At 32.3% G+C, this 27,124-nt stretch overlaps 1 protein-coding gene across 1 annotated transcript; it reads right to left on the reverse strand.

Moving 5' to 3' along the window:
• Positions 1-23,422: 23,422 nt before the first annotated feature.
• Positions 23,423-26,341, reverse strand: LOC108459560 (L-ascorbate oxidase homolog). The gene is made up of 8 exons (XM_017758947.2): positions 26,256-26,341; positions 25,956-26,145; positions 25,716-25,825; positions 25,223-25,493; positions 24,695-25,137; positions 24,227-24,592; positions 24,056-24,140; positions 23,423-23,971 (listed from the first exon to the last, which is right to left on the reverse strand). Exons 2-8 carry the CDS (start codon positions 26,100-26,102, stop codon positions 23,774-23,776), a joined length of 1,620 nt encoding a protein of 539 aa, XP_017614436.1. The 5' UTR covers positions 26,103-26,145; positions 26,256-26,341; the 3' UTR covers positions 23,423-23,773.
• Positions 26,342-27,124: the final 783 nt, after the last annotated feature.

Genomic DNA, 27,124 nt, shown 5'->3' on the forward strand with positions numbered 1-27,124 from the left:
CGTGACGCTTAGTATAGATATACTCAAGTGGTATTACCATAATTCAAAATATATCATCAATAATAAAAATATAAATATTAAAATACATAACACTAATTTCTTAAATACTAATTCATACTTTATTTTTATTTTATTTTCATCATTTCATAATAACAATTCAATTTAATTATTCGTCAATCAATGTATTTTTCACAAACTTGAATTTAAACCACTTATGAACATTTAGCTCATACTTTTCTCTTTCTATCACAATTCAAATTTCTATTCATAATTCAATTTCTTTTTTTTATATATATATTTCAATGCCTTAAATTCACATTTCAATTTTTCACCCTATTAACGTAACTCGGACTTTGGCGGATACACAGATCCAACCAAACACACCAATATGGCACCTAGTGCCTCATCGGATCATTCGAAGTAATAGTTGACACCCAGTGTCTCATCGGCCTAGCCGAAGTAAAGTTGGTACCCAGTACCTCATCGAATCTATCCGAAGAAATTTAGTGACACCCAGTGTCTCATCAACTCGAGGTCGAAGTATCCCTGAACACTTCTAATCCTATGGCATGCCAACTATATCCGACTCAGCCCGACTAGTTAATAGGGTATTCAATTCACTTTCTTAATTCTATATCACTTTCAATTCACAATTCAAATTACCATTCATTTTTCAATCAATACACTTTTCAAATAATCACATATTCCATAATTCACTTATTCTAATCAATTTAATTCAATTTGCATCACTTTCATTTTCACTCAATATTCATATCAATTTCACATACTTACCTCAAATCTTACTTACCATACATAACAATTAAAAATTCAGCAATCAATAATAATTAAAATTTGAATTATAGTAATACACACCGTAATTCTCCCGTTTTAGTCCTCGATGACTTTCTCCTTTCATTTTGATGCTGATGCTTCAGGTTCTTTGTTGGCTACGAAAATAATAGTAATTTACATTATTATTTACAGCATTAATTATAATAAATAATTAAATTTCTAAACAATTCCTACCTTATTCCCAATTTAATCCTAACTAAACTTAATTATTTTTTAATCCAATTCACTCTCTTTTTCTATTCAAATTTTGTCTAAACTTATATTTAACTATAAAATTTCTAGCATATTTCCCTAATTTCGAAATTTCTTCAATTTAGTCCCTACAACATAAAACTTATAGCCTAGTTTACAATTTAATCCCTAATCAATTCTAACTTAGAATTCATTCAATTAAATCCCTAATTCCATAATTTGTCCAACATGACCCATATTTAGAAACATATGAACTCTTGAAATATCAACTTAATTTCATCAAAATCTTGTTTTAAAGCTTCTAAAACATCAAAATTAACTAAAAAGGACTTAATTGACTTACCAAATTAACTCCAAGCTTCAAAAACCCTATTTTCCCTTTTTCTTTCTTTTTCTTCTTTTCTTTCCCTGTTTCAAATGCTCTCTGTAACTTTCTTTCCTTTTTTTACTTCTTTTACGTTTCATTTGTTTTATTTCTTTTATGTTATATTTTATATTTAATTAATTTAATAAATATCTATTTTAATACAAATATTAATATTACAATTGGATACATATTTATTTTTACATTTGTACCAATAATTTTATTACCATTGTCATTATTTAATTTGTTTCTCAAACAAAAATCTCATAATTTTAATTATTTAATTAACAAATATCTTTTTACTTAAATTATAAGTAATTAAGTATTTAAATTACAAATGTACTAATGTAATTTTTACACATATATATTTTTATTACCATACAATTATCTACTATTTAATTTATTTATAATATATTATTAATTAAATAATCATAATAATTTAATATAAAACCATAATAATAATCATTATAATATATAAAACCTAAAAAAATCTTTGATTTTATTTCACCAATATGCCACCTCATTTGCAGTCAATGGCTTAATTGTCATTTTATTCCTTTTTATTTTCTATTACTTTATAATTAAACTTTTACCCTTTATTCAATTTAATCCTTTTTATTACTTACTCTAAATTAAGCTAAATTCACCTAATTAAATCCTAATTAGACACGCCACTAGGCTCATAAATATTTTTAATAATTATTTTCGAACTTATTTCACTAAGACGGAGGCCCTATAACTCACTTTTTCGGTGCCCGTGGATTTTGGGTCATTACAGGTAAAAAAGTATGAACGAGGAAAGTCCCGTTGAACCTTAGGAATAGATTAGGATATTTGGGCATCTGAGCTCGTTGAGTTGAGTCCGAGTTCACTTATGGATGCGAATGTCCGAGCTCGTTGAGTTGAGTCCGAGTTCGTGAGATGTAACTAGGCATCTGAACTCGTTGAGTTGAGTCCGAGTTCACTTATGGATGCGAACACCCGAGCTCGTTGAGTTGAGTCTGAGTTCACTTATGGGCAGGTTACATGGTAGCTTGGCTACATAATTTTCGCAGGCTATTGTGTTTGTCTAGCTGCGGGTATGGCACTTATGTGCATGAAATCCGTGTATTCGAATCATATTCCGATGTGTTCAACGGGTAAATCTTAAGTGGATAAGGTGAGTACCTAAAACGAAGGTGACATGTTGGTAAGTGTGGTGAATGAGAAAATTTGTACAAGTATGTATTTAACCCTCGGGTTGAGACTTCAATAAAACAATAATATGGTAGGATCATGAATGAGAAATATGATATGAATGCTTTGGTGATATTATACAAATGTGGATTTCGTATTATTGCATGGTTATGCTACTTGCTATTTACATGTGAACTTACTAAGCATTTATGCTTACTCCCTCCTTTCTATTCTTTGTAGTTTTGACAAGCCAGCTTGGAAGTCGGGAACGATCAGAGGCTCGTTCACACTATCCGAGGACCATTTTGGTATAGTGGCTTGTATACTTTGAAATATGGCATGTATAGCACTATAATCATTTTGTGTATATAATCTTATGATATGGCTATTGAATGATAAGGAAATTCTTGGTAAATATTAGCCATTCGAATGGCTAATCAAAAATCATATTTGGTGTTATGTATGCTTGTTGTGCTATTTAATCCATGGAAATTCATAACAAGGTGAAACTTACTATAAAATAGTGCCATACAACAGCAATAACGTGAGTTTGAAAAATCACTAAAAATAGTAGAGATAGAATTAGATGATGAATAAAATATTTAATTAAATCTTAATGAATCTATTTTCATGTGAAAGAAACAAAATAGGTAAAAGAGTCGTATTTTATGAGATACTTACGTTTTAGTGAAACAGGGTCTAAGCGATTTCTGGATTCCCTATTCTGAATTTAGAAATTTATCATAAATTTTGTAGATATAATTAGTACTCACACTTTATATTTATGGATTTCTTATTGAGTCTATTTTTAAGAGAAACAAATGAAATGGTCATTAGAGCTCTGTACAAGAAGAAATTTGATTTGTAGTGCACAGGGGTCAGAGTAGCCAAACCCTAAAACAGGGGAGAATTTAACTAATAAACTGTACTAATTGGCCCTACAAAAAATTCTATAAAAAAATTAGTAAGTAGATATATGAGTCTAGTTTTAGGAAAAATTTACGAAATTTGATTTTGAGTTTCGTAACTCGAGATATGATTTTTTTAGCAACTGTGACGCAGATAGACAGTTTACTAGGAGAATTGTTTGAACTTGTTTAAATGCTAAAATAAGTTTAGTAATGTCTCATGCTCGACTCCGGCGACGGTCCCGGGTAAAGGGCGTTACATTTCTATTATATGCTAAATTGTTGCACATGTTTTTTTTTGTAGGTTTAATGCAAATGGAGATCTTTTGGAGAGAAGAAATGGATACAAATGGAAAATATTGAAGACTTACATTTCAATTATGTGTTAATTTCAAGACTTATGTAATGTTTTTAATTATGTAGTGATTCAATTCAGGTAATTCGGGTAATTCGGGTAATTTGGTTAATTTGGTTAATTTGGTTACTTTGGTAATTTTTAACCAAAAATAAAAAAATATATAATTTTCGGTTAACCAACCAAATTAACCGAAAAATTTCGGTTCGGTTAATTTTTTTGAAAAAATTTTCGTTCGGTTAACGGTTAAAAATTTTGAAAGGTCAGTTAATTTAGTTAATGATATTTTGAGTCTGTTAACCGACTGAACACCCCTAGTCCACGGCCCTTAGGTGGCTGCTGAACTGCCCACTGAGGCTGTACAGATCTCGGTCCTGAAGCTTGCATCTAATCTATCCGCTGTGGACACTCTCTAATACGATGTTTCAGAGACAAATCATCGTCCAACACTCGCCTGGATGGCGCCTACCATAGTCTCCATAAGGTTGAATCTCGGTGGAGCAACAGGGGCTCCCACTCTAACCGGCCCATCAGATTTGACCTTTTTCTTAGGCCTTCGAACAAAACTAGAGGGCTACGAATCCCTCTCATTCTTGCATCTCTCTCAGTCCCTATTCTGGCGCTCCATGCGCTTAACATCCTCGCTGATCTTCACCTTCTCAACTAGAATAGCGAACTTCCGCTCCCTCTATTGAGCAATTAGTACCCTTAAGTTATCCTTCAAGCCATCCTCAAACAGAATGCACTTCTCATACTCAGACGCCATCATGCCTCCAGGGTAGCAGCTCAGCCTCATACTCGGCCATAGATCTATCACCTTGCATAAGATTCATGAACTCACACCCACGAGCATCCACATAACTCGCCCCCACATACTTCCCTTAGAAGGTAGTCATAAAGAAATCCCAGTTCAAACGATCAGGCTGAGTACCCTCCTCTACAATTAACCACCACTCGCGAAACAAAGAGACTGTACCCTTTAGTTTATGCTCAGGAGTACAGTCTAGATCATTCATGATCCTCTCGGTGGCCTCCAACCAGTACTCAGCCACATTAGGGCCGACTCCAGTGACACCCTTAAACAACTCAGCACCATTAGATCGGAGTCGTTCAGTTACTGACCCTCGGCCTATAACTCCAGAATGGGGTCCACTAACCCTCTCCAAAATCCTTAGCATGGCTTAGGACAATGCGTCATCCTTAGCGATCGGCTTTGAGACCCAATCTCAGTAGCAGGCGAAACCAGTGTCAATTAATGTCTAAGTTTCCTATACTGCCTAGAGAAGAAGACTCAAGTCGAACCCCCCTACGGCCTCTACCATGGCCACGAATACCACGTCCACGAGTTCCACGAGCGCTCATCATAAATTTTGAATTTTTATCTACATTATAAAGTTTTATGTATCAGTTCCAGTATTTATTAGCAGATATTTTATGCGAAAATTATCATAAGTTCAGAAATGTTTTCAGAGGTTTCAGTCTTCTAACTATTTTACTACAGTTTTAGGAAGTATTATCTACAGTGTTTTAGAATAGTTTTATCTAAGTAAAGAGATACTTACAGGATCGGCACCGGAGACTCGATGTACCACATACTTTCACTTACTCTTCAAACCATTTAGAAATCAATTCTTTTTAGAACAAAATTTTGGAACTCAAAATTCACAGCCCGAGTTTTGCAACCTTACTCTGATACCACTAAATGTAACACCCCAAACCCGGCCTAGACGTTATGGCTGAATCTGGTGGTGTCACAAGGAATGATTTTGAAAACGGTATAGACTTGATAAATCATTCAAATTTCAGATCCCTTGTGTTCGATCACGATTATACTGAAAACATTATTTAATTATTTTGTTTACAAAACATTTACTATAGCGGAAGTTTAATAATTGTGATAAATTTTAGAAACCCGATTTGTTAATTTTTAGAAAACCTCCTTTTTGTGTAAAAATCAATGATTTGATAAAATAATTTAATCAAAGCATGCAGATTATCAACAAACCAAAAATCAACAGTTTAAAACCATAAAGTCTAGAAAGTCCCAAAAATTACAAACTCTCAATCAGAACCCAAAAACCTTAACAAGACCATAAATGAACAAGTTTTAACAGTTTACGGTCGCGTGGTCACTGCTGAGTCTCCGTCGTATAGATTCGCCTAAGTCTATGAATTACCTGAATAGAAGACACAAACGAATGTGAGTTTTCGTAAACTCAGTGTGTAATCCAACAAAAAAAGGCATGCAAACATACAGATAAAGAGTCAGACTCATGGCCTTCCTAGATACAGTACACAGATTCAGATATACAGATTAGAAACAAAATTCTACCCCCATCCCCTACACACCAACTCTGACCATCCCATCACACCATGTGGGGTTAAAAACACCCACCTATCCCTACACACCATATTGTGCCATTACGACACATGTCAGATAATGTGTAGCCAAGCTGCCAGAATATAGGCGACGATCTCCGTACAGAATACTTCCTCCTCATATACAAATCTTACCCCAATAATAGATATAGAAAATCAGATACAGATATAACAGATTAAACTTGCTCAGCATGCGTATATATAGATACAAATATTCATATTGCAGTACAGTCAGGCATACGTTTAGTATCCTACTCAGTTCAGTTTATCAGAACATCATAACACACAAAATGAGGTTTATCTAGAGTAGAAATCCTACACAAAATATGTTAAATAAAGGGTATCCGCAAGTATACAGGTCAGGTTGTAATATAGTTACAATGAAGTATGTCAGTACCCCGAGGATTGTACCAAAGGGAGGCAAGCACTAAATTAATCCTAACCTAAGCAAAAAAAAAAAAAGCTAATTAGTACTTTAAATAAATTATATTATGACTAAACAGAAAGAGAGAGTTTTTAATAACTAAAGAAATAAAATAATATAAATGGAAAAACTTTGGGAAATTTGATATGGAAACTTAATGAGATCTGAGCAGTGACTAGCTTGTTTTGGTAATCATAACTAACTGTTGCTTCGACTTCCCTATTAAATAAACTAGTCGTTACCCTAGCAGGATCTCTTAATCTTCCACTAGAATAACGAGTCAACAAGAACAACTTATCTCTCAAACTTATAGTCCAGACTGGTTCCAAGTAAAAGTGTTCACTGATAAACTATGCCAATTTTAGGTTAATTCTCACCTAAATGACTTCCTAGGTTCTTTAAGGCAGGGTTTAAATTCTTTATTTCCCAGACAGATGATTTACTAAGAAAACCCTACACAACAATCAATTAATCATACCTTCACTTGCTAACCCCCCACAAGAGGATATGTTCCTAATAGATCTCAAGAACATAATAAACTTGATATAAAAGATGAATATGAATAGTAAATCAAGATAGGAAGGTTTAAAAGAAGCCTGAATTGTATTTAATTGAAGCACGAAATCCACAAAGAGTTTATTGAGTTCCACAAATCAGATCTCTCGACAAATGTAGAACTAAAAATAACCTAAAGCCTAAGAAAAGGGAAAAACTAAAAAACTGAAACTATAAAGAAAATTATACGGTATGAAAAGTTGTCTATAACAAGTGCTAAATGAGCCTATTTACAGAGTTAGGGTTGTCGTCATTCTCAACCCTAGATCAGCTGACGCTCTCATGTTTAATATTTTATTGTACAGACCAAAATGCCCTTGGCTCGTAAGTATTTTTTGTACAGGACCAGTGTCGTGACACCCTAGTGCCTGTGTTACGACATTGAAGGCAGTATATTCGTACTCTGTAACACCCTAAAACCCAGCCTAAAAGTTTAGACCAAATCCTTGAGGTTACATTGGCCACTAAAAGTGGCGGAAAACAAAAACTTTAATTCAAAACAAGATGTTCATTATGTTTGAAATAATATTAAACCGACATCAAACATTCAGAAATAAAATCCACAGTTTCTAAAGTTCAGTCCAAATAACACCTTACGAAAGTCCAGCTTAAAAACTTGTACCACAGTTTATATAATCCTTTTACAAATCGACTTAAAATTAACCGTATAAAACTTATGAGATTTTACTTAAACCGAATCAAACCATATCTTTCTGAGACCACCAGTATGTCGAGTCCAGCTCCAAATCACAGAATGTAACTGAAAGGAAAGACACTACAGAGATGAGCTCCGCGAGCTCAATGTGAGTCCGAAACATGAACAGATGGCAAAAGACGGAGTGATACAATAAATACTTCAAACAAGCATATGTATAAAAATATCACTTACGAAAGTCTCAATCGGTATGTCAAATACAATATCAAACCACAGAAATAATGTTCCAATCATACGCAATAATCAGAACATATTACATGACATTAACTACATTGTCAATAACCAAAAGTTCACACAAACAGACAAAATGTTCTGACAAATAGAGGTATATTAAGATGCGAACAGATGCACAATCAAAATCCCACCCCACCAACCAAACACCACTTCGTCCATCCAGCACACCACATAAAGGCTATAGTAGGCCCGTCCACCATGCACACCACATAGAACCATAATAGGTTCTTCCACCCTACACACCGCAATGTGGAACTATGCCACTTGAGTAACTGTATACAGCTGAGCTGATATATGTATTGGATAGTGCAGTAAACTGCTATACAAAAGTATCGCATTGAAAACTGCTAAGTCTGTCTTCTTCCTTTTCATAACCAGATCCCAAAATTTTCATGCTATGCAACAATGCACAAATTACGCAGGCAACATACAGAAATAGACATTAGCATTTCGAGATGAACAGATTCAAATTTAATTACACTTGTATTCTAATTTTTAGTTACGATAACAATAATAAACTCATACTTATTCATTACATAAATGAGCAATAAAATTAAAAACCATAAATGCACATTTATACACGAACCAAACTGAATCGAGTCCCAAACACACTTATCGAGGCTTGACTGAGGGTCGGATTACACAGAAACATAAAATAGATAGTTTATGACGCAAAACGAAAATTCTGCAAAATAGGGCCACATGGTCGTGCGCCACGGCCGTGTGAGTAGCCTGTGTAACTCACTGTCTAAAAATGCCAAAAATAAAAAGCAGAGGAGACACGGCCGTGTGGAGATCTCACACGCCCGTGTGGGTACACACGTTCATGTGGCCAAGCCATGTGGAACCAAAAACCGTCGAAAACCCTAAATTCCCAATTGCACATGGCCATGTGGACAACACATATGTGGCACACGCTTGTGTGGCTACCCGTGTGGTCACGAAACCACACTGAAACAGCCTAAAATTCGTGTTTTTGCCATCAAAACTATCGCTATCCTCTGGTAACCCAAAAATATGCTGAAATATGCAGAATATCATGTAATCCATCAATAACTCAACACTTAAAATCAATATTTTTGGAGACACACCTTAAATCAAAATTGCAAACAACAAAGATTAACCGCTTCACCTCCACAAGATTATTCTGACTCACATCTGATTACATGAAACACACAAGAGCAATCTCCTTTGACAGAATGATAAATAACAATTGCGTAAAATAGAAGAAGTAAGAAACAAATGAAATTGAAATTTGAAAGAATAGAAAAAGAGGAACAATGGGGGAAGGAAAACAAAGAACGAAAAAGAACGTGAAACTAAAAGAAGACTCCTTTTTCAAATTTTAAAAGTAAATCTTAAAAAAATTAAAAAAAACTAAAATAAATTAATTCTTCAAAACACACATAGGACTCGAACCCGGAACCCAAAGGTAAACTAACACACTCACCACCATCAAACCAGCAGGCTCATTCTAACATTAAAACTTCAAAACTTCTAACCCTAAATTCTGGGGTATTACATACTCAGTGTAGATTTAGGGGTATGTCGCAACATCCCTTGGTGGTGTCACAACACTGAAGGCAGTCTTTGGAATTCTTGCTCTCTACTCCCTATGTTGCAATATCAAACTCTCCGTGTTGCAACTCAATAGCCAGTATTGAGTTGGTACAACTTCTAATGATCTTCTGTACACTCATAGAGTATGTTAACTCACATTTAGGCCTCATTTGGCCCCTAAGGTCAATAAAAGACTCAAATTACACTTTTTATTCAATGTAAACAAAACTAAGAAAACTTGATTAAAACATAATAAAAATGTTTGCATTCAAGCTGTTCAAATGCGCAAACTAGTTTAGTCTACTACATGGAATTACGATAGTTCAGGTGGCATCCTTAGAAGCTCTCTTGGAAACACATCTAAAAATCCCCTTACAACTTGAACTTGACTATCTTTCGTTCTTGACTCTAATAAATCCATTATGTATGCCAAATAAGCATTTGTACCCTTAACAATCAACTTTCTGGCAGATACAGCAAAATTTATTCTATTCGCCAAACTAACCTATACGTCGAGCATCAATACTTCCTAACCCTCAAAGGTTATTAGACATACACCTCTAGTATGACAGTCAACCATAGCATTATGCCGAGTCAACCAATCCAATCCCAAAATAACATCAAATTCATGGAAACTCAGTAACAAAAAGTATTCCAAAACTGTGTGCTCATTAAACACCAATGAGAAATTATTTATCATCTTATTCACTATAAAACTCTAACCTAGTAGATTAGTTACTAACACATTTATTTCAGAATATGTCATATCAAGACTTAGACTCTTTATAACTTTAGTACAGATATATGAATGAGTGGATCCTGGATCTATCAAAGCATAAATTCTATTTCTTATAAAAGAAAATTTACTCATTATAACTTTTGGCAATTAGCATCTTCTATTTTCCTTACATATGCTTGGTTTGACACTCTAGAACTTGGCTTACTAATTTTTTTTCCTTGGTGCTCTCTGTACTAAACCAAACTTTGTTGTCATTCTAGACTTGGTCTCTTGATGAAACTTCTTAAATCCTCGAACAGACTGTTCTACGCTTGTTTCTATCTTGGAGGGACAACCTTCAGCCATATGATCCCTAGATCCATATCCAAAACATGCGTTTGAACGTCTTCAGCATTCCCCACCATGGTTTCTGCCAAAGTGTTAACATTTAACATTTCTTACCACTCTAGACACACCAGAACTTGCCATTGAGATAGTTAGTCTATTAAATCCTTGACGCTTGAAACTTGTAGACTGTGAATCTCTTCTTGAATTTGAAAAAGTTTGATCTCTAGGCTTCTTAAAACTTGCTGGAGGTGGAGAACTAGTCATTCCCCTCTGTATCTTTTCTCTTTCAAAATTTTTGCTCCTATCTCTAATAATAGTTTCTATCTCATGAGCATTGGTTGTCATGGTTGCTAAACTTTTACGTTCTGAAGCTGCTACTAACGAATGATTTCATTTCTTAGCCCTTACTTAAACTTATCACACATTTCTTTTTACATTCAAAACATGTTTTAGCATAAAGATTAAATCTAACAAATTCTCGCTCATATTCCATCACAGACATTCTTCCTTATCTCAAATACAAAAATTCTATTCTTCATTTGCTCAACATGCATCTAGTTTACATACTTTTCTTTAAACTTTTCAAAAAGAAGTATCAATCAATTAGGTTTTCAAGAGTTACACTAATCAATGTTTCCCACCACTAGTAAGCTTCCTATTCTAGCAAAGACATGGCACATAAGAAATTGTCTTATGATGTGCACTTCAATTCTTTTATCACTCTGCATACACGAGATAACCACTTCTCAGCCATAGTGGGATAATCATTTTTAGCCCTAAGAAACTCCTTAGCACCTATTTTATGAATTTTTTCATAAGGTCAACTCTAGATGGACCCACAGTAGGTACTAGTAGGGCAGGTTTGCTGAAATATGTATATATTTTAAATTTATTTAGGTAGATAAATTTTATTCATATTCTAGGAATATTTTTATTTTATATTTTAGTAGTTTATTAGAATAAGGGAACTATTTTCCCTTATGTTTTAGTAGTTTATTAGAATAAGGGAACTATTTCCCCAATTATGATTAGGACTATTTTCTCTATTTAAGTTTAATTCTTTAGTTAATAATTATAGAACAGTTTTATTAAAAGCTCTCTTGGAAACTCTCATGGCATCTGAGCTAGGTTAAATCTCTAGTGACATCATGGTTAAACCTTGGTGCGATCACTGCAAAAATATTGGCACACTCGAGAAATGTGTTGGAAGCTCTGTGGGAAATGGAAGGAAAAAGAGTGGCAATGGTCGTGGTTCATAATCAGGGGATAGCAAAACTTTCCAAACAACTAATGGAAATTATGAGGGCCAAATTTCTCTAGAAGGGTCTTCATTCACTAAGAAACAATTAGAGCATCTACACAAGTTTTTTCAATCACCACAGTTTCAGATGAATTCTTCTATTCCTAACTCATCCAATAATCCTTCTTCCTCTTTTGCCCAATCAGGTACTGATTTTTCTATTTTTTTCAGTATCAAGCCTTGTAAAAAAACACGTGGATTGTTGATTCTGGAGCTAGTGATCACATGACTGGTAGTCATTTTCTTTTTTCAACTTACACACCTTGCGCAAGAAAAAAAAAGATCAAAGTAGCAGATGGGTCCTTCTCGGCAATAGCCGGGAAAGGCACTGTTAAAATTTCATCTTCCTTGGTTTTACATGATGTTTTACATGTGCCAAATCTAGCTTGTAATCTCATATTGGTCGGTAAATTATCCCAGTCCTCAAATTGTCATGTTATATTTGACTCCTCTATGTGTAAGTTTCAGGACATGGTCTCGGGGAGGATGATTGGCAATGCTAAAAAATTTGGTGGAATTTACTTTCTTAAAGACGACCATCTAAGTCAACTAACAACTACTTTATGTTTAAATTCTATTTCTGATTTTGATAAGGTTATGATTTGGCATTATAGGCTTGGACATCCTAATTTTTACTATTTAAGATATTTGTTACCTAATCTATTTAAAAATAGAAGTCCTTTTTCTTATCATTGTGAATTTTGTGAATTGGCTAAACATCATCGGTCATTCTTTCCACCTCAAAAATATAAAGCCTCCAAACATTTTTTGTTAATTCATAGTGATGTTTGGAGACATTAAAGAGTCTCAACTTTTTCAAGAAAACGTTAGTTTGTCACATTTATTAATGATCATACTCGAATTTGTTTGGTGTTTTTATTAAAAGATAAGTCTGAAGTTAAAAATGTGTTTCAGTCTTTTTATGCTATGGTGGAAACACAATTTGGTGTGAAAATAGAAGTATTTCGGGCTGACAATGGTGAGGGATTTTTTAGCGAACAATTAGGCGTTTTCTTAACCAAACATGGAATATTCCACCAAAGTTCTTGTACAAATACACCACAACAAAATGGGATTGCAGAAAGAAAAAACTAAGATCTTTTAGAAGTAACTAGAGCCTTGATGTTCACTAGTCAAGTATCATGTTATCTTTGGGGCGAAGCCCTGTTAACAGCTACATATCTTATTAATAGAATGCCCAGTAAAACTTTAAACTATAGAACTCCTTTTCGCCTCTTTAAAGATAACTTTCCTAACTCTAAATTGATCACAAATTTATTCCTCTGAGTTTTTGGGTGTAGTGTTTTTATTCATCTTCACAACCAAAGTAAACTAGATCCTAGAGCAAAAAAAATGTGTCTTTGTTGGCTATGCTTCTAATAAAACGGGTTACAAATGTTACAATTCAATTGATAGGAAGATTATTGTTACCATGGATGTCACATTTGTTGAAACACAATCTTATTTTGATTCTAATCTTCAGGGAGGGAATTATAGTACGGAAGATTCTATAATTGATCAAGAAAAGACTAAGAATATACAGCATAGAGATTCTAATAATAGGGAAGGCGAATTTATGATTAACACAGAAATTAATGATGTTAATGTTAATGAAAAGGAGTATGAAGGTATAGAGTCTGATCATGAGAATAAAGAACAACCAAAAGAGTTAATTGTTTACTCAAAACGAAATCGAAATCAAGAAAGTTGAATCCATCAGATTCTTCACCAAGAATCCGACCCGCAAGATCCTGTCAAAAGTCCAGGTAAAGCTCATAATCCAGCCAATGAATTTTCTGATTTAGATATTCCAATTTCCAAAAGAAAAGGTTTTAGAAATATTGTCAAATAACCCATGTCTAACTTTGTATCCTATAAAGCCTTGTCTTCGACATTGTCAACCTTTGTTTCGTGTCTCGATACTGTAAAAATACCCAAAAATTTGAAAGATGCTTTACAAGTTCCTGAGTGGAAGGAGGCTATTTTGAGGAGATGCGCGCTCTTGAAAAAATAGGTACATGGGAAACAATAGAATTACCTGTAAGTAAAAAGTAGTGGGTTGTAAATGGGTGTTCACAACCAAATTCAAATCAGATGGATCTTTAGATAGATAAAAAGCCCGGTTGGTGGCTAAAGGGTACACTCAAACATACAGGATAGATTATCTTGAAACATTTGCTCTAGTAGCTAAATTAAATTTTGTTAGCGTTCTTTTATCAATTGCTGTTAATCTTGATTGGTCTTTACAACAACTAGATACTAAGAATGCTTTCCCAAATAGGAAACTTGAAGAAGAAGTTTACATGGATCCTACTCCAGGTTTTGAAGAAAAATTTGGAACTCGAGTATGTAAACTCAAGAAATCTTTGTATGGTCTAAAGCAGTCTCCTCGAGCTTGGTTTGAACGGTTCACTCAAGTTGTTAAAAAACAAGGTTACTTACAAAGGCAAGCTGATCACACAATGTTCTATCGACATTCAAAAAAAGGTAGAATAACAGTTATTATAGTTTATGTCGATGATATCATTCTTACAGGAGATGATGTGGATGAAACAAGGCATCTTAATGAGCATCTAGCATTGGAGTTTGAGATCAAAGATCTAGGTCCTTTGAAATACTTTCTTGGAATGGGAATTGCTCAATCAAAGAAGGGTCTTGTGGTCTCTCAGAGAAAATATGTGATTGCTCTTTCAAAAGAGGCTGGGATGAGTGGTTGGCACCCAGCTGACACACCAATTGATCCAAATGTAAAATTTGAAAATAAAGAAGGTCGATTAGTTCATAAAGGGCAGTACCAAAGATTAGTTGGTAAGTTAATTTACTTATCACATAAAAGGCCAGACATAGCTTTTGCAGTGAGCTTAGTGAGTCAATTTATGCACTCTCCAATGGAAGAACATGAAGAGGCAGTATTTTGAATCCTAAGATACTTGAAGAGTTCACCTGGGAAGGGTTTATTCTTCAAGAAATCTGAACAAAAAGGAATTAAAGCTTATACATATGCAGATTGGGTAGGCTCAATAACATATAGAAGATCTACATCAGGATACTGTACATTTGTTTGGGGAAACCTTATGACTTGGCAAAGCAAAAAATAAAGTGTTGTAGCAAGAAGTAGTACAGAGGCTGAGTTTAGATCATTGGCTCAAGGAATTTTTGAAATGATATGGTTAAAAAGAATTATGGAAGAGCTGAGGAAACCAATAACTTCACCAATGAAGTTGTACTGTGATAGCAAAGCTACCATTAGTATTGCTCACAACCCAGTCCTACATGACAGAACTAAACATGTTGAGATTAATAGACACTTTATCAAGGAGAAGATTGAAGAAGGCCAAGTGTGCATGTCATTTGTTCCTTCAGAACAACAGATTGCTGGCATACTCACCAAAGGACTCTTTAAGACAAGCTTTGATTTTCTTATAAGCAAGTTGGGCATGATTGATATATATGCACCAACTTGAAGGAGGGTGTTGAAATATGTATATATTTTAAATTTATTTAGATAGATAAATCTTATTTAGGTAGATAAATTTTATTCATATTCTAGGAATATTTTTATTTTATCTTTTAGTAGTTTATTAAAATAAGGGACCTATTTTCCCTTATGTTTTAGTAGTTTATTAGAATAAGGGAACTATTTTCCCAATTAAGATTAGGACTGTTTTCTCTATTTAAGTTCAGTTCTTTAGTTAATAATTATAGAACAGTTTTATTAAAAGCTCTTTTGGAAACTTTCAAGGTTATGCTGGACGAACCACTTCATGCTGAGGTTGTTGAGGTTGTTGTGGCTGGGGCATTTGAGTATTCCCCATAAACTTATCAAACATCTGTGCTATCATTGTGAAAAAGACATTTCTGAAAGAATTTCTAGTGGTGCCCATACTATTTGCAAGGCTCTACTCTTAAGTAGCATGAGGCATATGGCTTACTATTTCTTCTCCAATAGCTTCCCTTGATCCATCTGACAACTTTCTTATATCACTACATGAAAATTCAAATTAGTTCAAACAATAAGGACTAAGCCAGAGGCGTGAAATATCCTTTAGATTTTACGAGAATTGGCTCAACCTTGGCTCTAATACCAAACTTGTAACACTCTAAACTCAACCTTATAATAGAATTCGAGTATGGTGTGTCACTACATGAAAGCAAACTAACTTTAAAACATTTCAGTGAAAGCTTTGAATAATTCTTACAAAGTTATATATATAACATATTTTAATTGTTATTTTACCAAGGTGAAACATATATCATCAGTTTAAAAATGATATACAAGTCATATGGCTTATAAGCTCAAATATGGTAACTTTGTAAACAAATTATATTAACTTAAACCAAATATTAGTACTTCATAAAAATCTCATCAAAGTAGAGTTTTAACAAAAAGTTCTTTATATAATTCCTTTTAAAAATACAGTTATATGCTACCCCCATAAGAAATGCATAACACAAATACAAAGCAATCGACTCACAATTGTGCCAACACTCAGGCATAGTTCTTGAACAAAATCTTCCTTCTATCAGCAATCTAGAGAAGGAAAAAAGAATAATAGAGTAAGTTTGTTTGAACTTAGTAAGTTCCAAAGAAAAATTATAAAATACATTACTTAGTACATTTACCAAACCCCTTTGAAAATCATACACGAATTACATAGAGTATGCCCACTGGTGTATATAGAACACAGACAGACTCACAACGCCAACTTACTTATCATTTAGGTGTATATTGTATGCCAACTTAACATAACTTAGACAAATCCTTTTTCATTCTAGCCACATACCCAGAATACAAAATCAATAGCATATAATTCATAATTGCTCACATCATTCTCCCCCTTAAATCCTCATATCATTTTTATTGAGAATAGCATGTTTTATCATGATCTCTCAATCTGATTTGCAATATATCTACCCTACCGAAGGCACACAAACATAACTCCATAACTCCACATGCTCAACACCACATATCAAATAATTTTGTATCATACATATTAGAAGTAGATGGTAGTGACTTAAGCATGAAGAATGATGTTTACTTCATTTTATAAATAGACTATACTTAAACTAATAACCGTGGATATCTATTATCCACACAAATATCTTTCATTCGTTATCCATTTACACACTTGTCATCCTTTACAGAGGAAGAATACTTACCTTACACAAAATATAAAATAAAAAAACTATAGCACATGAAATTAAGAAGGAGCTCACCAGAAACTCTAACACAAGTCTATAAAGCAAGTCCGTTGCCCTTATCACTTAGACCTATGTTATCTTCTTGAGCTAAAATAAAATAAAGATAACTAACCATACCAGATTACCATTATATCAAATTTGATCATGCATGCAAGAATTAACAACACTTAAACCAGAATCAGGAACTTTCTTTCCTCACACATCATTCTGACACTTATACATGTAGAATGAAGAATACATAAATAACTTAAAGAATAACCTAGGGTTCATCAATAATTACCAGTAAGATGGTACTAATGCATGAGTTATCTGAATATTGTGAACCTTACTTCAAAGAGGTTTTATGAACTTAAGTTTTCAAAAAGCTTTCAGAGAAAATCAAGCAAGAAAAAAAAACATAAGGGTGTTCAGAGAGACTGCCGCTATACTGATATACTTAAGCTCAGAGACAAGGATTAGTGAAAAATTAGATAATTCCACTAATATACTTAAGCTTGGAGACAAGGATTAGTGAAAAATTAGATAATTCCACTAACTCTCTTGATTCTCCTAATTAAGTGCTCTTAACTTAATTGAAGTCTTATCATCTACAGTAGTCTAGTTCCACTCTAACTAAGTCTCAACTTAACTAACAAAATTACCATACTTAAATAATAAACAAATCTAAATAACTGCAAACTTATTGAGTTCACCCAAAACATCTGACTTGGGGGGATACTTATAGAAGAGTCCGCCAAACCACAAAACACGCCAAAACAAAGAGTTCACTAAATGACGCTTCACACAAATAGTATAAACAAAGAGTTCACTAAATGATGCTTCACACAAATAGTATACTTAGTCAAAACAAACACTTTACTTACTCATATTGATCCATATTTTACCAATAACACACCAAACAGTAACCAGATACATAGACTTTGTCGGGCGGGTTGTTACATAATAACTATAACCCACATTGCCTTTATTCAAAGTGTCCAAAAATCATAAAACCACCTACTCAAAAGTTAAGCCTTGGAAGGATCGACGCCTGCCCACTCCGAACTCTTTGAATGCATTACTAGCCTATGAATTTTAAGGAAATAGTGTAAGCTTTTCAAGTTTAGTAAATGTTCGGCATTACTGTAAAGCATACACAACAACATAAGTTAAGCAAGAGTATACTAAGGCACATTCACAACCATATATTTATCAAGTCAAAAATAATGTATTCATGTTTCATTATCTCACAAGTCTAGCATATGCTCTTACATGCATTTACACACAACATATCTCATATATATATATATATATATATAATTCAAGTAATGATAATTTAGTAGCCTAAGATTATGAAACATAAAAGTGTACTCTATCACCACACTTCGGATAAACGGATCTCCATCACACCAATGACTCAAAAAGTCTAACATGTCCCAAAAGTGTAGAATTAAGCTAAACACTCTCCAACACCCTAACCTGTCCCGATGAATGGAGCTTAGCTTGGCATTCCCTTATCTCCCCAACCTGACCCGAGGCCTCAATGCCCAAATCACAAAACACAAAGGTGAGTACTCACAATCCTATGGCATGCCAATTATATTCAATGATTTTAATAGATCACAAGGTCAAATATCCACAATTACACATATTTAATTATTGTTTTAATACACATAACCTCTGTCCATATTCATCAATTCACATCACAATATCATACACAATGCATGCTCATTAGATTCATATTTAGTTGCACTTTAAATGCCACAATAATTCTCATTGAGTTATCATCTGTCAAATCTCATCTGTGCATGTTAAAAACAATATATTACATATTACATTCACATTTTTTCGCATATTACCTGTTGCAATAGCATCACATAACACAACCCAGCTTACTTAGGAATGACTTTTTAACAAAAGCAACAAGTATAAAAAAGACTTACTCTCGAAACTTAGGATAGGGTTTAGGCTAACCTTAAGCTTCTGATTAATACTACATATCTTGTATACCAGCAACGACTTCGGACACTCACCAATCACACTTCTGTTTTCTAGTTGAAAGCTCAAACAAGCTTTTCAGTACATTTAGACTTGCTCGAAATGGCTCTCGATTGATCCAGCACTTTGCACACACAACAAAAACATTCCAAACCCATTAAAAATAGCCTTGAACACAACCAAACAGGAAAGAAAATAGAAATCAAGCCTCTCATTTTTCACTACTAAAAACTAGCTAGTTTTGTCGAAATTGAAGTTTCAACCTAAACCCTCTATTTAATAATTCGATTCTACTAACCTGATTTTTGGGATGTGAACATTTTCTATATACTTAGCCAATAATTTTGTTTGATTAATTTTCAACCACCGATTTTGAGTGGTTGGTAAAATTTGGTTTGTTAAAGAATTTCAAGATAATAATGATTTACTAAAACAAAGTAATTCTAATCATATTTGCATTGAAGTGTTTGTTTTCCATAGTATTAATTAATCAACCATCGATCTTTTGTTGTATTATGAGCCACTTGGTCGAGTCTAATTTATCAGTAACTAATTGTTTTCATTTTTAGATAATGATGTTACTTTAAATAATAATGAGTTTACAAGATATGCGTCCACTAAGGGAGTGATGAGAAACTACCTTGGGAAATGGATTACTAGGTTTAATCACTTCTTGGGAAAATGCTTTGTCTTTGATGTTGATTTATGGGGTATTTTGAATGGTCTTATCCTATTAAAAGAACAGGGGTTGGAAAGAATTTTTATCTATACAAATAATCTCGAGGTGGTCCAAACAATAAAAAAAGACTATTCAGCTTGTTCAATCTTTGCACTGGTTAGGCGAATCCAAAAGCTACTATAACATAAAGAATTTTGGGTGGTTAAACACATCTTGCCAAGATGATCTCTACTGATATAGTGGAACTAAATGTGTTGATAACAGTTCCTGTAAAATTATTAAAAGACATTGATAGTGATAAAGCTAATGGTGTTTTTTATATTGTAAGTTTAGTTTAAGGTTTTTTTTTTCAACAAAAAAATTAACCCATCATATATTTATATATATAATTTATAACAAGTTTTTAGACAAATATGGAATGGAAGCTTTGTTGATATCCTTGATTGGATGACAAGTGGCATATGAAATTATAAATATATAGGTTTTACTGGCTTAATATATAATTACTTGATTAGGATTTTAAACAAATAACCAACATAGGTGATTTATTAGCAATTGAGTTATTTATTATTAGCATTTTAAATAAATAATCATTATGTTTTACATTTTTAATTTATACATAGAAATATAAATATTTATAATTTAGAAAACATTATTCTAAAATGAAATGTCTACAATAATATTTTTGCAAACAATAATAATATTACGATATTAAACTTTTATATATTTCACAATTAAAAGTAAAGGAATACTTTTATTTCGAGTGATAGTTTACTACTTTATTGATTAAATTACTAAATAATTTTTGTAATAAGAATTAAGACAAATATAATTATTTCATATTTAATAAATATTTTTTATTTCTATCAATTTAATGTTTAATTTAAATCAAAATTTTGAAATATTCAATTTTTACTTATATTTCCATAGAACATTAATTATATCCTATCCAATAAATTAATAACATTTTCAACGTTTAACTATTTTTAATTCAATTATTTTATGCAACCAATTTCTTTTACCTCTTTTTAATTTGGACAGAAAATATGACCATTGTGATCAGAAGTCATGTTGTTATTAGAAAATATTTTCAGTGTTTTCGAATTAAGATGTAAATTTGAAGAATCATTAAATTACAAAATTACTAATATCATGCAGTAGGTTAAAAAATATAAGATTTGATTTGGAAAGGATGCTGATATGTTTGTAAGGATGAGAATGTTTATATGATATTTATATAGTCCTTAATAACAAATTATAATATATATATATATATATATATATGGAACATATAAAGATTAAATATTCACAAATGTTAAAAGACATTGGTTCTAGCTTTTACTATTAATTTCCGTTTCCATAGCTTTTGCTGCAGCTTCATCCCCTGCCATCAGGGTATCATCCTTGTATGAAACTACATTCCTTCTCCCACTCTTCCTGAGTCAAGACTAGTTTTCCTTAAAGTTTTCCCATCAGATTATATTACTACTATTCTTATTTTAATGAAATAGGTTAAATCTTTACAATTATTAGTGAAATGTATCTTTAGTTTGTTTCTAAACTTTTCGATTATTGTTAATCTTTCTCTTCTATTGGGCTTTTAGTAGATAATGGTATTGGTGCAACAATTTATAGTATTTTATTTGTTGTTTGTAATTTGTATTACGTCTATGTATTATTATTGTTTATTGTTCATGATAAAGAAAATAAGGCTTTCTTTGATTTCCTTAAACATATATACGTCATTCTTATTTTTGTTTTCCTCGAAAATGAAAAATATTGAAGAGAATATATCTGATTGAAAATTTTAAAAATAATTTTAGAAAATAAAAAATTTATTTGAAAATTAAAAATAATAAGAATTGTTTTTGTTTTCACTAAAATGTTTGTAAAAGTAAAATGGTTAAAAAATTTAATGAATTCGTACAAGTTCAAAATTCAAAATGTTATTTTTCAACAATGTTTCAAATATTAATTCCGGTACCCTGATTCGAATCTATATAAATGTAATTTTATTTTATTTCTTATATTTCGATTATAGAAAAATAGTTACTAAATGTGTTTTGGAGTAAATTTATTTTTATTTATTAAAAGAGTTTCAATTTTTAAAATTAAAATTATTTTTGAAAATCAAGATATAAAATTTTTCGGTAAATTGTCTAGTTGGTCACCCAACTTTTAAGGTGCTTTCATTTTGGTTATCCAATTTTTAGGATGCTTTCATTTTAGTTACCTAAACATTAAATCTCTAACTGTGGTTAACGGTACATGTCATATCATGTTTGTACTTTCATTTCGATCACCCAACTTCTAGGTCGCTTTCATTTTAGTCACCTAAAATATATATTTTTAAGTATTGATTGGGGTAAAAAGAATCAATGATTAAAGTGAAAAATGATAGAAACTAAAATCATACAAAAATTATCAAATTGTACTTGTTTATCCCTTTGTCAAAAATCGTAAATTTGAATTTTGAAATATAAATTTTAAATATTAAAATTCAAAATTATAATAGCAAATCGGTTGACATTATAATGGATAAAATATTTTTCAACAATTTATTTAAATTATTTTAATGTTTTGAAATTATTTCAAGAAATTATCAATGAAAATTATTGTTTTTAATAGTTTTTACTGAAACTTAAATTTCTTTTAATTATATGATCTTAAAATTTTTATGCTAAGCTAAAACAAAGAAAAATTATTTCAATTAATTAAATTAAATAATTTTATCTTCCATTCCAAACAAAGCTCATAATTTTTTCATCACTTCTCTACCTAAACGAAGAATAAGTAATTAATTTAATTAATTGCAAGTACTTTTTTCCTTCACTTCTAGCTTAGCATGAAAGATTCAAAATTATATAATTAAAAAATTTAAATTTCCTATACAATTATTAAATATGAGTTATTTGAATTAATTTCATTAAGGATGATCTAGAAACATAAAATAAAATTTAAAAAGTGGTTAGATTAATTAATTTTAATAGTATAGTAACAAATCGATTGACAAGTATCAATAGATAATAAATTTTCAACAATTTATTCAATTTATTTTTATTTTTAAAATTTAAAATTTCAATATTAAAAAAATAAATTTAGAATTTTGGAAATGGGATAAACAAGTATAATTTGAAATTTTGTGTGTTATTTTAGTTTTACAACTTTTCACTTTAATCCTTGATTTTTAACCCCAATGAACACTTAAAAATAATATTTTTTTTTTGGTGAGCAAAATGAAAGGGTAAACATGATATGGTATGTATAGTTAATAGTCATTAAAGATTTAACACTTAGGTGATTAAAATGGAAACATCGTAAAAATTGAGTGACCAAATTGTAAAGATTTCATTCTATCTAAGTGATCAAAATAAAAACATCCTAAAAATTAAGTGACCAACCAGGTAATTTACCCAATATTTTAAAAAATCTACCTTAGCATTCATCTCAAAAATCTCACCAAAAATAAAATAAAATAAGATGTAAATCGAACGAAAATTTATTCTCAAACATGGGTGCATGTTCACGCAACACGTTATATATCAAGGAGGGAGCTGGCTATTGACCGAATGAAACTCGATTTTCGAATTTTATAGGAAATCGAAACATTCAAGGATTAATGGCACGCACCACATTATTTTATATATGATAGATAAAAGAAACTCATTATTGTGATTTAATATAAAATTTTTTTTAAAATCTAGCCTCAATAAATTTACTGTATTTTTATGTCTTATTTCCCTTCCTAAACAGTCCCACCCTCCTAAAAAAAAACAAAAAAATCAGAAAATAAATTAGCTGATGTAGATTACACCAAGACGACATTAATGGTGTTCTAAGATTGAACTGCCTTGCCACAAAATAGTGCATTTGGAGGAATATCAGTTTCAGTATACAAGCTTTTCTCGTCGTTCCAGACTCTAAGATAGACTTCTTGGCCTAAGTACCGCTTTGACCAGGTTTGCGACCTCAAGTTCCACATTCCTTTGTTGTCCAATGAGACCAAAATTGAAGTCCAGCTTTTAGGATAAACCTGCCAAGATTTTACTAATTTTAATTATTTATATGTCCTATTTTTGAAACATGGGAAACCCCAATCAATCTCCAAGAGGGTTACCTGAACAGTGTTCCTAGATACTGCATCAACCAGGTTGTACCTTTTTCGTCTTCTTACGTCGGTTGTCCAGTTGCCACCGCCATATCTGAAATTTTAAAGAACACGTTAATTGTTAAACTACTATATATATGTGTGTGTGTAGATAAAAATACAGGGGGTATGGAAACATACCCGGCAACAAAGAAGTTATAACCGTCAAGATGCCAAGACTGGATGGTTTTTTCAGTGTTCTGGAAGACAATCTCAACAAAGTCATGGAGGGTGAGTCCAAAGGCCGAGGCACCCAAGGTTGGAGGCCCTGAAGGAGGAGCATCCTTGGTCCCGTTCAAGACGAAGACACCAGGGATGTTAAACCAGTCTGCAAGCTTCAATGGAGTGGCTGGATCCACATAGGATATCCCGTTAACAGCATACCGCAATTTGTCATTTATCTCGACTTTCTCATTCGCCAATAAAATTGTCCTCACAACCTTTATTGCCCCATAGTGGAATGATCCCTGAGGATTAGGCCTAGCTGCATTTGCTGTCAAGTTCATCCTAAAACATAAAAATGAAGGAAAAAGAAGGGTTAGGATTATGGTACATGATAGCATTCATTTGTATATTTAAAGAGCAAAAAAGAAAATGTTAGAGCAGCACCTGATAGTCCTGGCATGTTTCATGGACCAGTGAACGTGATAAGTTGGGGCAACAGGCAATGGCAAAGAGGGCGGAGTTTGGGAACCCTGATAGCGAAGAATACCAGTAGTAGTGAGGATGGGCTTGGTGAAACGGGTCGAAGCCACAATGAAGTAGTCTTTAACCGACCCATGTAAGGTAACCAAAACAGCTATGGATTGACCCGCATGAATATCGATGGATTCATACACCTCCTGCAGAGTATGACATCCTTCAACTTCAACAAGAGTCATTGGATGACCCTGGATCCTAAAGTTAATTGATGTTGATATTCCCACATTTGTAACCCTAAATTTGTAAGTTTTCCCTTTCTGACCAGTCAAAGTAAAGTTACTACCACCATTTATGAGGAGCCCATCTGGCAGAGGAAGATCCAAGCCTGAATCCAACTGCTTCTGTAAGGCCTGTGTAAAAAACTTGTAATTGATTCGAATGATTGGATAGAAGCCATTGACGATGATCTAGTTAAAGAAATAAGAAATGGTATACCTTGTGGCCCTTGATGTACCAATCACCAACAAGCAAAGTTACATCCTCATCAAATGCTGGGTAAGGGATTGAAATCACAGATCTTTGGTTAATGTTGAAAGCCCCAAAGCCACCCGAAGCTCTATGCATTATAGTTGAAGGATAGTACATGAAGGTCCCAATTTGATCCTTCACCTGGAATTTGTATGTCCAGTTTGAGTGGGGAGGGATTGGGCAATTGGTTCCTAGCACACCATCTTGCCATGATGTTCTCCTTTGCATAATTCCATGCCTAATTTCCAAAACAAATCAGGTTATTGCCATGCATATCTATATTATATTGAATTAAAGTATGATATCAATTTAGTTAAAATTAACTAAAAATAAAAATAAACCCTAAATCAAATACTAATATAATAAAGATATATTTTCATTTTTATATAATCTAGTTATAAATTAAAGCAAATGCATAAGTAAGAAGAAAAAAGAAAGTTAAGGTTGGGGATCAACGAACCAGGTAATGAGGAAGGGTTCATCTAAATGATTGATGACATTAACAACTATGTTGTTATTAGTCACAGCTTCAATTGGAGGTCCAGGGAATTGATTATTAACAAGAATAACCTGCAAATATTAAACGAAAAACAAATCTTCTGCTTAGAATTCAGGTAAAAGTAAACATCTGAGTATGAACATTAATTATTAATGTTCTTTAACAGAAAATAATAAAAAGAAAAGAAGATTACAAACAAACCTGCTGGGGAACACCAAGAGGTGCCCGAGTTCCATATGTGACTTCCCAAGTATAGAATAGATATGGATCTTCTGCATTGGTGCAGAAGAAGAGAGTAGAACAAACAATTATTCCAAGTAAAAATTGCAGCAAAGTGGCCTCTTTCATCGTTTTAGCTGAACTATTTCCTCCCAGTTCAATCCTTTTTGCCCTAAAGAAGGTTGAAAGAAAGAAAAATAAAACCCTTGATGTGAGGTTTACAGGAACAACCAAATTATATACTACTAGTAAACTCAAAAGGTGTAAAAGAAAGAAACCCACCGAAATTGTAGGTCTTCCCAACAATTAGACTTTGGATGAGTAGTGTACGAACAATGACACAGCCTTGTTTATACTTATATATGGAAGTGGATGGTTAAAGATCGTGAAAATATGACAACATGCAGAACTTGTTCTTTTGCGCCGCACTTCATGCTCAATGCAAACTCCATGAGCTATCACAACTCATGTACCTGATGAAAATTACTCGGAATAATTAAAGTAATATATTGCCAGCTAAGTATTATTAATTCAGACGTTTCGGATATATTTGAGAATATTTTTATTATTATTATCATTATTATTATTATTATTATTATTATTATTATTATTATTTGGTAGCCCAAGAGGAGAAGTTCACTAAAATATATTTGGATTGGGAAAGCGTCAGCAATAACAATAGTAGCGGGAGAGGGAAAGAAGGAAAATGTAGGGATGGCGGGAGCGACAACAACGCATCCGTGTACGGATCGTAATTAAGTGCAAGGGAACGTGGAGAGAGAGATTTGGGTTTTAATTGTAGTTTCATTGGAACAGTCTTTTTAACTTCAACTAGATTGTGGTTTAATAAGCAAAACAAATTTTATGTATAAATATCTATCTACGATTTTAGAAAAAAATATCATTTATTTTTTTCATATTATTAAAGTTGTATTTAAAAATAATTATAATATTTAATTTAAAATTATTAATTAAAAAGTTGAAAGAAGATGAAATTTTTATAATTATACATTTAATAGAAGTTATAATAATTACAGAATTTAAATAATAATTGTTAGTTAAAAATTATTCTAATTTTAAAATAGATTTATTACTTGAATAAAATTCTAAATATTTTAATTAATATTAGAATTAATTATATTAATTATTTA

The sequence above is a fragment of the Gossypium arboreum genome, chromosome 11 (genome assembly GCF_025698485.1).
Source record: "Gossypium arboreum isolate Shixiya-1 chromosome 11, ASM2569848v2, whole genome shotgun sequence".
Classification (NCBI taxonomy): domain Eukaryota; kingdom Viridiplantae; phylum Streptophyta; class Magnoliopsida; order Malvales; family Malvaceae; genus Gossypium; species Gossypium arboreum.